Source organism: Brassica oleracea, chromosome C5, assembly GCF_000695525.1.
Source record: "Brassica oleracea var. oleracea cultivar TO1000 chromosome C5, BOL, whole genome shotgun sequence".
Lineage (NCBI taxonomy): Eukaryota > Viridiplantae > Streptophyta > Magnoliopsida > Brassicales > Brassicaceae > Brassica > Brassica oleracea.
In genome coordinates this window covers 2,060,580-2,073,492 of record NC_027752.1, presented here as the reverse complement: position 1 = coordinate 2,073,492, position 12,913 = coordinate 2,060,580, and the positions used below count along the sequence as shown (strand labels likewise).

At 35.0% G+C, this 12,913-nt stretch overlaps 1 protein-coding gene across 1 annotated transcript; it reads left to right on the top strand.

The window, feature by feature from the left end:
• Nucleotides 1-604: 604 nt before the first annotated feature.
• LOC106294152 (polygalacturonase-like) lies at nucleotides 605-2,950 on the top strand. The gene is made up of 4 exons (XM_013729752.1): nucleotides 605-1,042; nucleotides 1,896-2,185; nucleotides 2,381-2,609; nucleotides 2,723-2,950. The coding sequence occupies exons 1-4, from the start codon at nucleotides 605-607 to the stop codon at nucleotides 2,948-2,950; spliced, it is 1,185 nt and encodes a 394-aa protein (XP_013585206.1).
• Nucleotides 2,951-12,913: the final 9,963 nt, after the last annotated feature.

Below are 12,913 nucleotides of genomic sequence, written 5' to 3'. Positions count from 1 at the left end.
TATAAAAGATACAAATGATCAAAAAACTATATGAGTAGAAATCATCATTTAATAGACATTAATATTAAAAATATACTAAAATATATTATCTATGTTAGTATCATTTAAATTTAATAACATATCCAATCAAATAAAAAAAAAATTTAGATTAATACAATTGATTTATATGTTCGCACCAATTTAATTATATTTTTAATAGTTACTGATTTTTAATTATTTAATATATATTTATTATTTTATAATATGTAAAAATATTTAATACATAAAATAATTTATATATATAATGTTGATACTGCGGAAGGCGCAGATCTTAACCTAGTAATATATAGAAGTGGAAAATGATTATTTGCAAAAATGTCATCGTTAATGCAACGACCGTTGCTCCTAAAAATTAGATACCAACCATGTGTTGTGTGCAACTAATGATTAGAAATGTAAACTCTTTTATCAAACACAAATAATTTCACAACCTCTTATCATATAGACAGCACATGTACTTAATTGTACCCGTAGACTCCAATAACGAACCATTCATGCACTATATATATATACCCATGCATCAAACCCCATATCAAAACACAAACTCAAACTCACACAACTAAAAATGACGAAAACAAATATTACATTAGCACTTCTCTTCACCCTCCTCACCTTCATCGATGTCTCAACCAGCTCCTCCGTTGTATTCAACGTCGTTAGCTTCGGGGCCAAACCTGACGGAGTCACAGATTCGACGGCAGCATTCCTCAAGGCATGGCAAGCGGCTTGTGTCTCGGCATATTCAGCCACTGTGATGGTTCCGACTGGTACGTTTCTAGTGAAGGGGATAACGTTTACAGGGCCATGCAAGAGCAAGCTCAAGTTTCAAGTAGCCGGAACCGTCGTTGCTCCAGCAGATTACTGGGCATTTGGAAACTCTGGCTACTGGATTCTCTTCAACAGGGTTAGCAAAATGTCACTTGTCGGTGGGACTTTCGACGCTCGGGCTAGTGGGTTCTGGGCTTGCCGGAAATCTGGTCAGAATTGTCCTCCCGGTGTTAGGGTATGCATTGCGTAATAATATTTCAAAATAATGTTTCAAAAAAAAAAAAAAAAAAAAACAATCAATGACACCGACAAATCACGGGAAATCAGGGCCCAATATATCCAATTTTATCACGAAATTAAAGTCTTTGACGGGTCAACAGCGTTAGACACTTGTCGTACTCTGATTGGGCGTTTTCTCCAAAACTCAAAGCCCATCTTCTGCCCTTTTTCCCCGTTATTTCTTCTCTCATTTCGCGTCTCGTGCTTCCAATTCGACAAACCCTAATTCCAAAAATCCCCCTCGGTAAGCTCCTCCAGATCTGACCTTGCGCCGCTCGTAGAATAATAGATTTTAAAATTTAATCCAATATTTTTTAAAATTTGTAAACATGATCAAGCATACATAAGCGCAATCACCATAATGCAAAAGGGTAATCATTTCCTTAGGTTCTAATTGATAACTATTAGAGGAACAATATAAATGAAAAAGAAAAGAATGAATGATAAGAATGAAATTTGTTACTTCTCAAATTTGATAAGAAATAATAGTCAAGCCTTAATCATTATCCATTAGTAATAGTCAATTGCATCCATGTTCCAATTATGCATTTGCAATTAAAAAAATGAAGTTGATAATTCTAATTTTCATCATTACCATTCATCAATTATTTATTTATCCAATCCGTATTAATTTTATGATTTTTTGAATAAAAAACTATGTGTAGTGAGTTTTACAATAATGAATTTGGGATAGGAAATAAAATGTAGTGATAGTCTTAATTAATCTATGGTACAACGAATACATACTAATTTTTTTTTAAGCATTATGTATACGTAGATCTCATAAAACCTTTGATGCATTATTGTAGTCCATAACGTTCAACGGCGCAAAAGACGTGGTCATAAGTGGAGTGAAATCGATGAACAGTCAAATGTCCCATATGACCCTCAAAGGTTGCACCAATGTGGCTGTCCGTAACATCAAGCTAGTGGCTCCCGGAAACAGCCCAAACACCGATGGTTTTGGCGTTCAATCCTCCACAGGAATCACACTCACTGGAAGCACAATTCAGACCGGAGACGATTGTGTTTCTATCGGCCCTGGCTCCCGCAACTTCCTTATCTCCAAACTTAACTGTGGCCCAGGTCATGGGGTTAGGTATGTGTCACACACACCATCTATTTTATTAGAAATTCATACATGTACAAACTCATACTACATACTGTACTCTGATTTTTTTGGAGTGCTGCTTTAACGAAACGTCTAATTAGTTTAAGACTTTCAAATAAATGTATCAATATAGTTTGAGGTGGCTATGAATTTATATATATACGACTATGTGATGGTTCGCAGCATTGGGAGCTTGGCAAAGACATTGAACGAAGATGGAGTAGAGAACGTGACAGTATCGAATTCCGTATTCACCGGGACAACAAACGGCGTAAGGATAAAGTCGTGGGCGAGGGCGAGTACTGGATTCGTTAATAAAGTCTTCTTCCAAAACCTAATCATGAAGAACGTCCAAAACCCTATCATAATCGACCAAAACTATTGTCCTACCCACCAAGGTTGCCCTACCGAGGTATATATAAACATGCATATCATATTTTGATCGAGACTGATTCAATATACATGTTTATCAATCATTGATATAAATCCTGATAAAGATTTATGTGTATGATTATTATTATATAGCATTCGGGGGTAAAGATTAGCCAAGTGACGTATAGGAACATACAAGGAACGTCCGCGACACAGCAAGCGATGAATCTGGCATGTAGCAAGACCAATCCATGCACTGGAATCACATTACAAGACATTAAGCTTACTTACAACAAAGGAACTCCTGCTACTTCCTACTGTTTCAATGCTGTTGGGACTAGTCTCGGTGTTATTCAGCCTACGAGTTGTCTCAACCGATAACATCAAAAACTCTTGTTGTACATTCATTTGTTTGTAAGGTGAAATGGTAAAACGTTATTAGGAGATTGAGTTTTTTCATCTTTTAATCGTTGTTACCTGGTGAATATAATTTTCTTTTTTTTTGTGCAACCTGGTGAATATAATAAAGATTAACAAAACGATGATCCAAATAGTTTTGTCCCCAATGGCTTTGGATATTAACCGGCTGAGGCTACCCAAATTGCTAGTTTTATTTCAATAAATAAAATATTTTATTTCATATTACTACAAAGTGAAAGACTTTGACCAGTCATGGGGAAAGTGGATGCTACAATTCCCGACTACTCTGTTGCTTTTGTGGAAAGCATCATCGTTGCTCCTCTACAGCCTCCAACGTCTTTGGAAACCCTAGACCGGAGCGATCCAAATGCTCTTCCAATCACGTCTTCTACTGAAGAGACTTCCGATCTTGCCGAGAAGACTGTGATTCATGCGGCTGAAGGGGATGAGAGGAACGAGCCACAAGATGTTCCTTCAAATGTTGATCTTCCTCAGAGATCAAAGGCCGAGATCATGTCACTTAAGAGCCGCCCTCAAAAAGGACAAAGAGACCTCTGGAGACATCTACTACTTCCGTCTTCCTACCATTTCCTCCTTGCCGGCTGCTTCAGCTCTGCCTGCCGTTTTGCATGTGACAACAGCTGTACTTTCTACTCTTCCGGCTGCTCCCCCCAGCACCATGGAATTCTCATATTCTAAGATCACCTCGTTTGTGAACAACATAGATACATGCGTGGATTTGTACCGTCAGATAAATTCGGGGGTTAAGAATCTTCCTGCCTTAAAGGATTTGGCGAATCCTGAAGCGTACAAGGATGTCTCTTGCACTTGAATCGCTATTATTAACGTTCTTGGACTATCCTTTTTCAAGATGACTATGACGTATTATAATCATTTAATCATCGTTTTTCAGTATGCAGCGCCACATGAATTACATGGTGATGGGATATGAATCCTCCTTGGTTGCCAAGGAACACGATTTTCAACGGGAGCTTCAAATTGCCAAAAAGCACATGAAGAAGATTAAAAGTTTGCAATCATAAATCGAGTCTCTTAAACAGTCAGCTGATCAAATCTTTGTCAACTTGTCTCCAGCCGAATGTCTAGACTGAGAAGCCTCATTTGGTTTAAACCGGGTAGGATTTTCCGGTACCAGAAGATGATCAATGCTCTCAGCATTCTAGTCAGTAGGTATTTGCCTGTCAACTGTGGAAGCATCATGCCTCGAGGGAGGATCAGGAAAAGTTGTACTCTAAACAGCTTGGTCAACTTCGTTATTGACCCCTTTCATAGAATCTCTCTTTTTTTTTGATCCTTTGACTTCTTCTTCTTCTTCTTGTTATTGGACAACATATATTCAGATGAGATCATCTTGACAACAGTACCCCATCCATGGTTTCCGGTCTATGTTGTCAAGGATCACTAGGGGAGCTATGGTACTTTCTCCAAGGACTTCAGTTACATTCTCCTCAGGATCATCATCAGCAGTGTTTGCTGACTTTGTCAATTTCCTGCTCCTAAACTTCTTGGTACTTTCAATCGTTTAAGGAATTTTGGATGACCAGTAAACTGTTCGATTAGGAAATAAAAGGGCCAGTAACAGTAATACAGGCTGTGGAAAGCACACTTACAATGAAATACTAAGAGGTAGTATCAAAGATATATGTAACAAACCTCGGCATATACGGAGATTATAAGTTGTAAATTTTATTCAAAGTTCCAAAAGGTTATAAGCAAAGTCTTTCATAATAGTCATGCTAGATTTTAACCCGCACGTCAGTGCGGATATTTTTTCATTTTATAAATGTAATTGATATTATTACAAATATTTTAAATATATAATTAAATTTTAGTATTATATATTGTGTAACTCTATAATATTATTGTTTATATTTTTTTATTCGGTATTAGTAATATATAGTGATTTATTTAATACATTTTACTTTGTTATTAATTTTTATTACTTACTAATATATTTTCGAGTTAGATACAATAAAATAACAATATGAAATAATCAAATAGATAACCTTCTTCAAAATATGTTTTCTCTTTAATATATACATTTTGCTATAATACATTTTTAAAATTTATTTATTTATATTATAGAAAAAAATATGTTTAAGATAATTTATATTTACATGTTGTGTTTAAAAAAATATAGTTTAACATATATTATTTTAGTATTTTACGGGATTTATAAGTAGAAACACTGTTTTAATATTGTAACTCTATTATTTTAGTAAATTTAATACATAGTAGCATCTGTCGTATTATTTTAGTAAATTTTATTGATATAAGATTTTTTTGGATGTTATGATATTAAGCTTTATTTTTATTTTTAATTTATATTTCAAAATATTAGATTGTTTTAATTTTTACGACATATATAGTTTGTTTTTTCGTAGTGCATTTCAAAAATTTATTCTTTATTACCTATAATTTTATATTTTGTAAAATTTAAAATATTATCATTTTGAGGTTGAATATTTATTTTCAAAATTTTATATTTTGTCAAGAAAACTTTGAAAAATTACACTACTATTTTTAGTTTGGAAGATGACATGAATTTTGAATTTTTATTGTTACTACATTAATACATTATTTTCTAAAAATATTTAAATTTTTGGTAATATTTTCTAAATTTTATCAACAGATTTTGTTATAATTAAAAAACAAATTATAATTAAAAATTGATTTGTCATTTATATTTTAAATGAATTACTAAATTTTCATAGTTTTCTAATAACATATTTTTTTAAATAGTATATGAACTAAATGTTATTATATACTATTATATATTGTATATAAACATTTTAAACAATATATTTTTGAGAGTTTAAAAAAAAAGATAATATATCGTTGTAGATATAAAAATTTAACCTATGTTAATAAATTTAATATTGTATAAAAATATTATATAGTTGACGAATTTAACTTATTTTAATGATGAGTGATAATTTATTTAAATGAAACAATTTAAAAAAACTAAAATTTGTTAATTTACCTATTTAATATAATTTTGTAATATTTTAATTCTATTTTTAAATAATACAGAATATAATTATAGAATTTATAAAAAAATAGTAGATAATTTTAATTTTCTTGTTTTCTAATAAAATTTTAGTTTATAATAATATTATATTACTAATCACGAAATTAATTAATAAATAACATAAAATATTTAAATTCTTAAGTAAGATTTTGTTAGATTTTTTCTCAACAGATTTTTTTAATTATAAAAAATGAAATTTATTGTTGGTTTATTATTAATGTAAACAATCAAATATATCATATTATTTGTTAATTTACTATGACTTGTTAATATTAAATAAAAATAAGACCCTAAATTAATAGATTAGATGCTACGGAGAAACATGTTTATCGAAGATTCCCCATACATGGAAAATTGTCCGTCAATTTGAGTGTCACAGAAAAAAATACATTAGAAAATTGTTTTTCGTGAAATTATTCATCAATATTAAATATTAGTGGTGGTCTGCATTTAGTACGGATAATTTGCCTTCATCAAGTTTTTTATTTAACATTTGTTTTTATGTTGAATGATTTAGTTTAATATCTTGTATGAATCGTTATTTAGGTTGTTCTTTTTTTTATTAGTATTGTTCATTGAAATTGTTTAGTGTTAGGAGATTTAGTACAAGTTTAGTTGTGGTTTATTAAATTGTTGATATTTTGAATAAGCTATGTTATGTTTTTTTTGGCAGTGTAGATGTTTTAATATACTTTTATTTTATTTTAATCCATGTAGTTTCAGTTATGCTCTTATGTGTTTCTTGTTGACTTTTGTATATTGCATATACTTTTTTTAGGATTGTGCGAATATGTATTTTTATTTTCATAACAATATTAGAATTAATATTGAGCTTCTTTTGAATTCGTTTAGTACGTAATATTTTTTTCTTTTCACATTTAGTGGAATACAACACCTTCATTATTTTTGTTTTTATTCATTCGTCTATTTACAGATCATATATTTATCTTACCATTACAGATTTTTATAGAAATGCACTTTTACTAATGTTTGTTGTACTTACAAAAACTTTTTTTTTTTTTTTTTTTTTTGCTAAGAATATACAACTTGCGATGGCGACGGCGACTTTCTGTTTCGAGGGTTTCTTGGGTTTGATGTTGTTTTTTCGAATGGGATCCGGGGGTCTATGGGAGTCGACTTGATCTCTATCATTATGATAGGATTGGAGGGATACAGAATCATAACGAAGTATTGGAATCAAGGGTTTTCAAAGGAGAACATGGCATTGACGGGGTTAGAATAATGAGGGGGCTTCAATGGATCGGGATTTTTACGCGATCAGAGGAGAAGATGAGGAATTCGGAATATCAATCACGAGATCCGAGAGAGGAGCATGAGCAGGGGGGGACTGGAGAGCAGAGTATTCATGCAGGAGATGAGGAGAAGAAGAAAGGAGCACGCAAGGTCTTGTTCAAGAGAATGACGGCGATCGCAGTAGGGATCTCTAGGATGAGGTTTGTCCAGGCAGTGCTTCCACCACGAAAGAATGATCCTGCTAAGCCAGGGAAGGGTCGGGGAGAAGGAGATGGAGCAAGGCAGACAGAGGATAAGGGCCCATTAAACCCTAAACTCTCCTCTTCCAAACCGTTTAAGACTCAGGAAGTATTGTGGTGGGGTTGGGGAGTTTTTCATTCTTTTTTATCAATAAGCTATATGAGCATTTCTTTGTTTTTGGGGCTTGGGGTTTTATGGCACTGGGTTGGACGTTTGGTTTATGTATTTCTAGTTTATCTGGTTCTGGTTTTATGCTTGAAGAAATTTGGTGTTTTTGATGTTTCTTGTATCTCTCGTTGGATATGTTTGATACTATGAGAGACTTGGTACTGTACTGGTATATATTTAGGTGGAAGGAGAGATATTGGTCTTTGGATGGTTCTCAGGTTTTTTGGAATCCGAAAATGGATCACGGAAGGAGCTTGCAGATGTGGTCTCTGGTCTCATCAAACCGAAGACGGCCACATCGCGCATTAGTTGGATTTGGACATGGAGGTCATCAGCGAGTAGTGGGATATAGAGATTCTCTTGGACTTAGATATGGAGTTCAAAAGTGGGTACTTGGACATATGGTTTTGTTATGGATGAAGTTCTTTAATAAACAACGTATTATGGGAATTTTTAGATCATCATGGCCTTATGTGTTGGAGTTTCCCCGATGCCACAAAGGATCACTTGTAATGGGTTTTATGAATTGGTGTAATATTTTATTACTCATGATATGGAGCAGGAGTTTTATAAGTTATTTAAATTATAACTTTAGACAGATATTTTTGTTACGTATTAAAGGCTTTACGGAGGATGCTCGAGGTGCTTCAATGGGATCTTTTATGGTATTTGGAAGAATAACGAATCACAACAGATGGTTGGAAATTAGGAACTTGTTGTTGGCTAGAGACCATTCTAATATTTTATTTCATCACGGGACACACAAGTGTTTTCTTTGGAGGTTTCAAGGAAAATTATTATGGGATGGGGAGATAGTAAAGTTAATAAGCTTGAAGGCGTTAACGAGGAGGTTCAGGGTATCATTACATCCAATTTTGTCAGCTCAAGGAGCCTTTCTATATATTTTTTAAATGAGAGCACTAAGTTGGAATTGCCGAGGAATGGGAAGTAAGTGGACTATAAGTTATAAGTTATTTAACGGAAATATGGCATAAACATAAGCCAGATTTTTTATTTCTAACGGAGACAAAGCAAGAGTTTGAGTTTGTCCAGAAATTTCAATCTCATTTCGGATTTGATAATCTGGTCACAGTGGATCCAGTGGGACGAAGTGGTGGACTAGCGCTTTATTACAATAATGAGTATAAGGTTAATGTTTTATATTCAAGTAATCGAATGATAGATGTGGAAGCAGTGGCTCTTGGGAAAACGGTATATATGACGTTTGTGTATGGAGATCCAGTTCAAGACCTACGAGAACAAGTGTGGGAACGTTTAACTAGATATGGAATTTCGCGATCCGAACCTTGGTTTATTATTGGTGATTTAAATGAGATCACATGAAATCATGAAAAAGAAGGTGGAGCTTTGAGAAGTGCGAACTCATTTGTTCCTTTTAACAATATGATAAGGAATTGTGGATTACTGGAGTTTCCCGCCAAAGGAAATAAGTTGTCATGGGAAGGAAGAAGAGGCAAAGGCAAAGGGGCAGTAATGGTTAGATGTCGTTTAGATCGTGCATTAGCGAATGAGGAGTGGCACACGCTATTCCCCTGTTCGTATACAGAATATTTAGGGTTGGTGGCATCGGATCACCGCCCAGTGGTGGCTTATTTAGAAGATAAAGTTCTCAGGAGAAAAGGGCAGTTTAGATTTGATAAGAGATGGGTTGGACAAGAAGGCCTTCTGGAATCAATTACAATGGGATGGTCCGATAATAGTGAAGGAACATGAACTGGTATAGTGGCAAAAATTAGTAATTACCGCCATGAAATAGCCAAATGGAGGAAAAATAACCCACCTTATGGGAAGGAAAAAATATCAGACTTACAGAAAGCTCTTGAAGAGGTACAAACAGATGATACTAGATCTCAGGAGGATATTATGGAGGTGTCTAGGAAGTTGCAAGAGGCATACAAGGACGAAGAGGAGTACTGGCATCAGAAAAGTAGAAATATGTGGTATTCATCTGGAGACCTCAATACAAAATTCTATCACGCTTTAACTAAGCAACGAAGGGTCCGTAATAGGATCGTAGGGCTATATGATGTAGAGGGAAATTGGATTACAGAGAATAATGGAGTAGAGAAAGTTGCGGTTGATTATTTTGAAGAATTATTTACTACAACTTCTCCATCGGAGTTTGATGATTTTCTCTTAGAGGTAACACCGGGCATAACTCCACAGATGAATCAACGATTATTGAGGATAGCGACAGAGGATGAGGTCAGAGAGGCTCTGTTTATGATGCATCCAGAGATGGCACCAGGACCGGATGGTATGACAGCTCTGTTCTTTCAACATTCATGGCATATTATTAAAGGAGATTTGGTGGAGATGGTGAATGATTTTTTGGTGTCTGGAGAAATGGATACAAGGTTAAATATTACTAATATTTGCATGATTCAAAAGACAGAGAGACCTACAAGGATGACGGAGTTGCGACCTATCAGTTTATGTAATGTAGGGTACAAGATTATTTCAAAAGTTTTGTGTCAACGGTTGAAGGTATTGCTGCCTTCCCTAGTTTCAGAAACGCAATCGGCATTTGTGGCAGGGAGACTGATCTCTGATAATATCCTTATAGCACAGGAAATGTTTCATGGATTACGGACTAATGAGGCATGTAAAGGAAAGTATATGGCAGTCAAAACGGATATGAGTAAGGCTTATGATCGGGTTGAATGAGACTTTATTAAGGCATTATTACAAAAAATGGGGTTCCATGATCATTGGATTAAACTAATGTTGGAATGTATATCATCAGTTCAATATCGGGTTCTTTTAAATGGCCAACCTAGAGGACTTATTATACCACAGAGGGGCTTACGTCAAGGAGATCCGTTGTCTCCCTATTTATTTATTCTGTGTACCGAGGCGTTGATATCGAATATTAAGAAGGCGGAGAGGGAGAAACAATTAACAGGAATAAAAGTGGCCAGGGCATGCCCTTCAATATCTCATCTGCTTTTTGCGGATGATAGTCTCTTCTTTTGTAAAGCTAAAAAGGAAGAGTGTCATACTATTCTAAGGATCTTAAAGGATTATGAGAAAGCTTCGGGTCAACTAATAAACTTTGATAAGTCTTCAATTCAATTTGGACACAAAATTGAAGAATCTGTCAGACAGGAGCTAAGAGATATTTTGGGCATACAAAATTTGGGAGGACTGGGAACATACTTAGGATTACCGGAGAGTCTTGGGGGTTCTAAGATACAAGTTTTTGTCTTTGTTCAAGAACGGTTAAATAATAGGGTCAATGGTTGGACTTTTAAGTTCTTTACGAAAGGAGGAAAAGAGGTGATTATCAAATCCGTGATTACGGCTTTGCCAAATCATGTGATGTCGTGTTATCGTTTACCCAAGGCTACTGCAAAAACGTTGACGAGTACGGTAGCACAGTTTTGGTGGAGCCCATGCGGTAGTACAAGAGGGATGCATTGGAAATCATGGGACAAAGTATGTGTAAGTAAGGAAGATGGAGGTTTAGGTTTTAAAGATATCACTGACTTTAACACTGCGATGCTTGGTAAACAATTATGGCGGCTGGTAGAAAAGCCAAATACTTTATTTTCTCGAGTTTTTAAAGGTCGGTACTACAGGAATGCTTCACCCCTGGAACCGATCCGTTCATACTCTCCGTCATATGGTTGGCGGAGTATTGTTTCTGCTAGATCTCTGGTAAGCAAAGGACTAATCAAAAGGGTGGGAACAGGATCTTCTATATCAGTATGGAATGATCCTTGGCTCCCAACCACTCGCCCGAGACCAGCCAATAAAAATCAACACAATCTTTACCCAGACCTTACAGTGGAGTCGCTTATTGATCCTCATTTGCGACGATGGAATTCGCAGGCGATTCAGGCTTTGGTGGATCCACAGGATGTGAAATTAATAGAGAGTATACCATTGAGTAGAACTCGGATAGCAGACAAGGATGGATGGCATTTCACAAATAATGGAAAATATACTGTTAAATCTGGATATCAGATTGAAAGGATATATCCAGATAAGGAAAAATCACCAGTAGTGTTTGGACCCACAGTGGATATTTTGAAAGCATATTGCTGGAAAATACGGTGTCCACCAAAGATTAAACATTTTCTATGGCAATTGGTGACAGGGTGTATAGCAGTCAAGAAAAATCTGCATAAGCGAGGGATACCTGACGACATTGTTTGTGCAAGATGTGGTGCGGAGGAGGAATCGATCAACCATGTGTTTTTTGAATGTCCTCCTGCACTTCAGACATGGGCTCTTTCAAAGATTCCAACATGTCCAACATTGTTTCCAACAAGTTCTCTCTTTGTGAACATGGATCATCTTTTTTGGAGAGTTGTTCCACAGATGGAGGATCATCAGTTTGCATGGATACTATGGTATATATGGAAGGGGAGAAATAATAAAGTCTTTAGTAATATGGAAGTGGATCCGTTGGATACCCTTAAACTGGCTGAAACAGAATCAAAACTTTGGACTGAGGCTCAAATTTTGAATGATAAGAAAAGGATCCAATCGGTAGGGGCAATGATTCTTCCGTCAATCCCAGGAAGATGGTGTTTTACGGATGGTTCCTAGAAAGAAAATGATATTTTTTCAGGCTAAGGATGGTATAGTACTCTAGAGGGATTTGCGGGTTTGATGGGTGCAAGGAATGTCCGGGCGTCACTTTCTCCCCTTCATGCAGAAATGGAAGCCTTATTATGGGCAATGCAATGTATGAAAAACTTACGACAATTTCAGGTTACGTTTGCAACGGATTGTTCTCAATTGGTGAAGATGGTTTTAACACCAGAGGAATGGCCAGCATTTGCAAGTTATTTGGAGGATATAAACAGCTTGAAAGAGAGTTTTTCCCACGCAGAGATTATCTATGTACCAAGAACGCAGAACAAGAAGGCGGATAGCTTAGCCCGTAGCGCTAGGAAGGAAACGTCTTTTGTAGTTCACATGGATCAAGATCTCTCAGTTTGGTTCACAGAGTCTATATGAGTCTGTAATGTTGATGACAAAAAAAAAAAAAAACTAATGTTTGTTGTACTTTGACTTCATAAATTTCTTAAAAATTGTGTTCAGTGAGTTCAACACATAAAAAATGAATTATTTCTCATTTATATGTTTGTTTTAATTTAATGGTATTTGATACAATTTCTTAAAATTGTTGCTTTAGACGATGAAAAAAGGAAAGAGCGAATTTATGATCTTTATAT

Excerpts from the sequence above, each read along its gene's own strand:
- LOC106294152 (XM_013729752.1), top strand. The coding sequence starts at position 605 with ATGACGAAAACAAATATTACATTAGCACTTCTCTTCACCCTCCTCACC. Across the intron at positions 1,043-1,895 it reads ATTGTCCTCCCGGTGTTAGG|TCCATAACGTTCAACGGCGC; the intron begins GTATGCATTGCG and ends GCATTATTGTAG. Across the intron at positions 2,186-2,380 it reads GGCCCAGGTCATGGGGTTAG|CATTGGGAGCTTGGCAAAGA; the intron begins GTATGTGTCACA and ends GATGGTTCGCAG.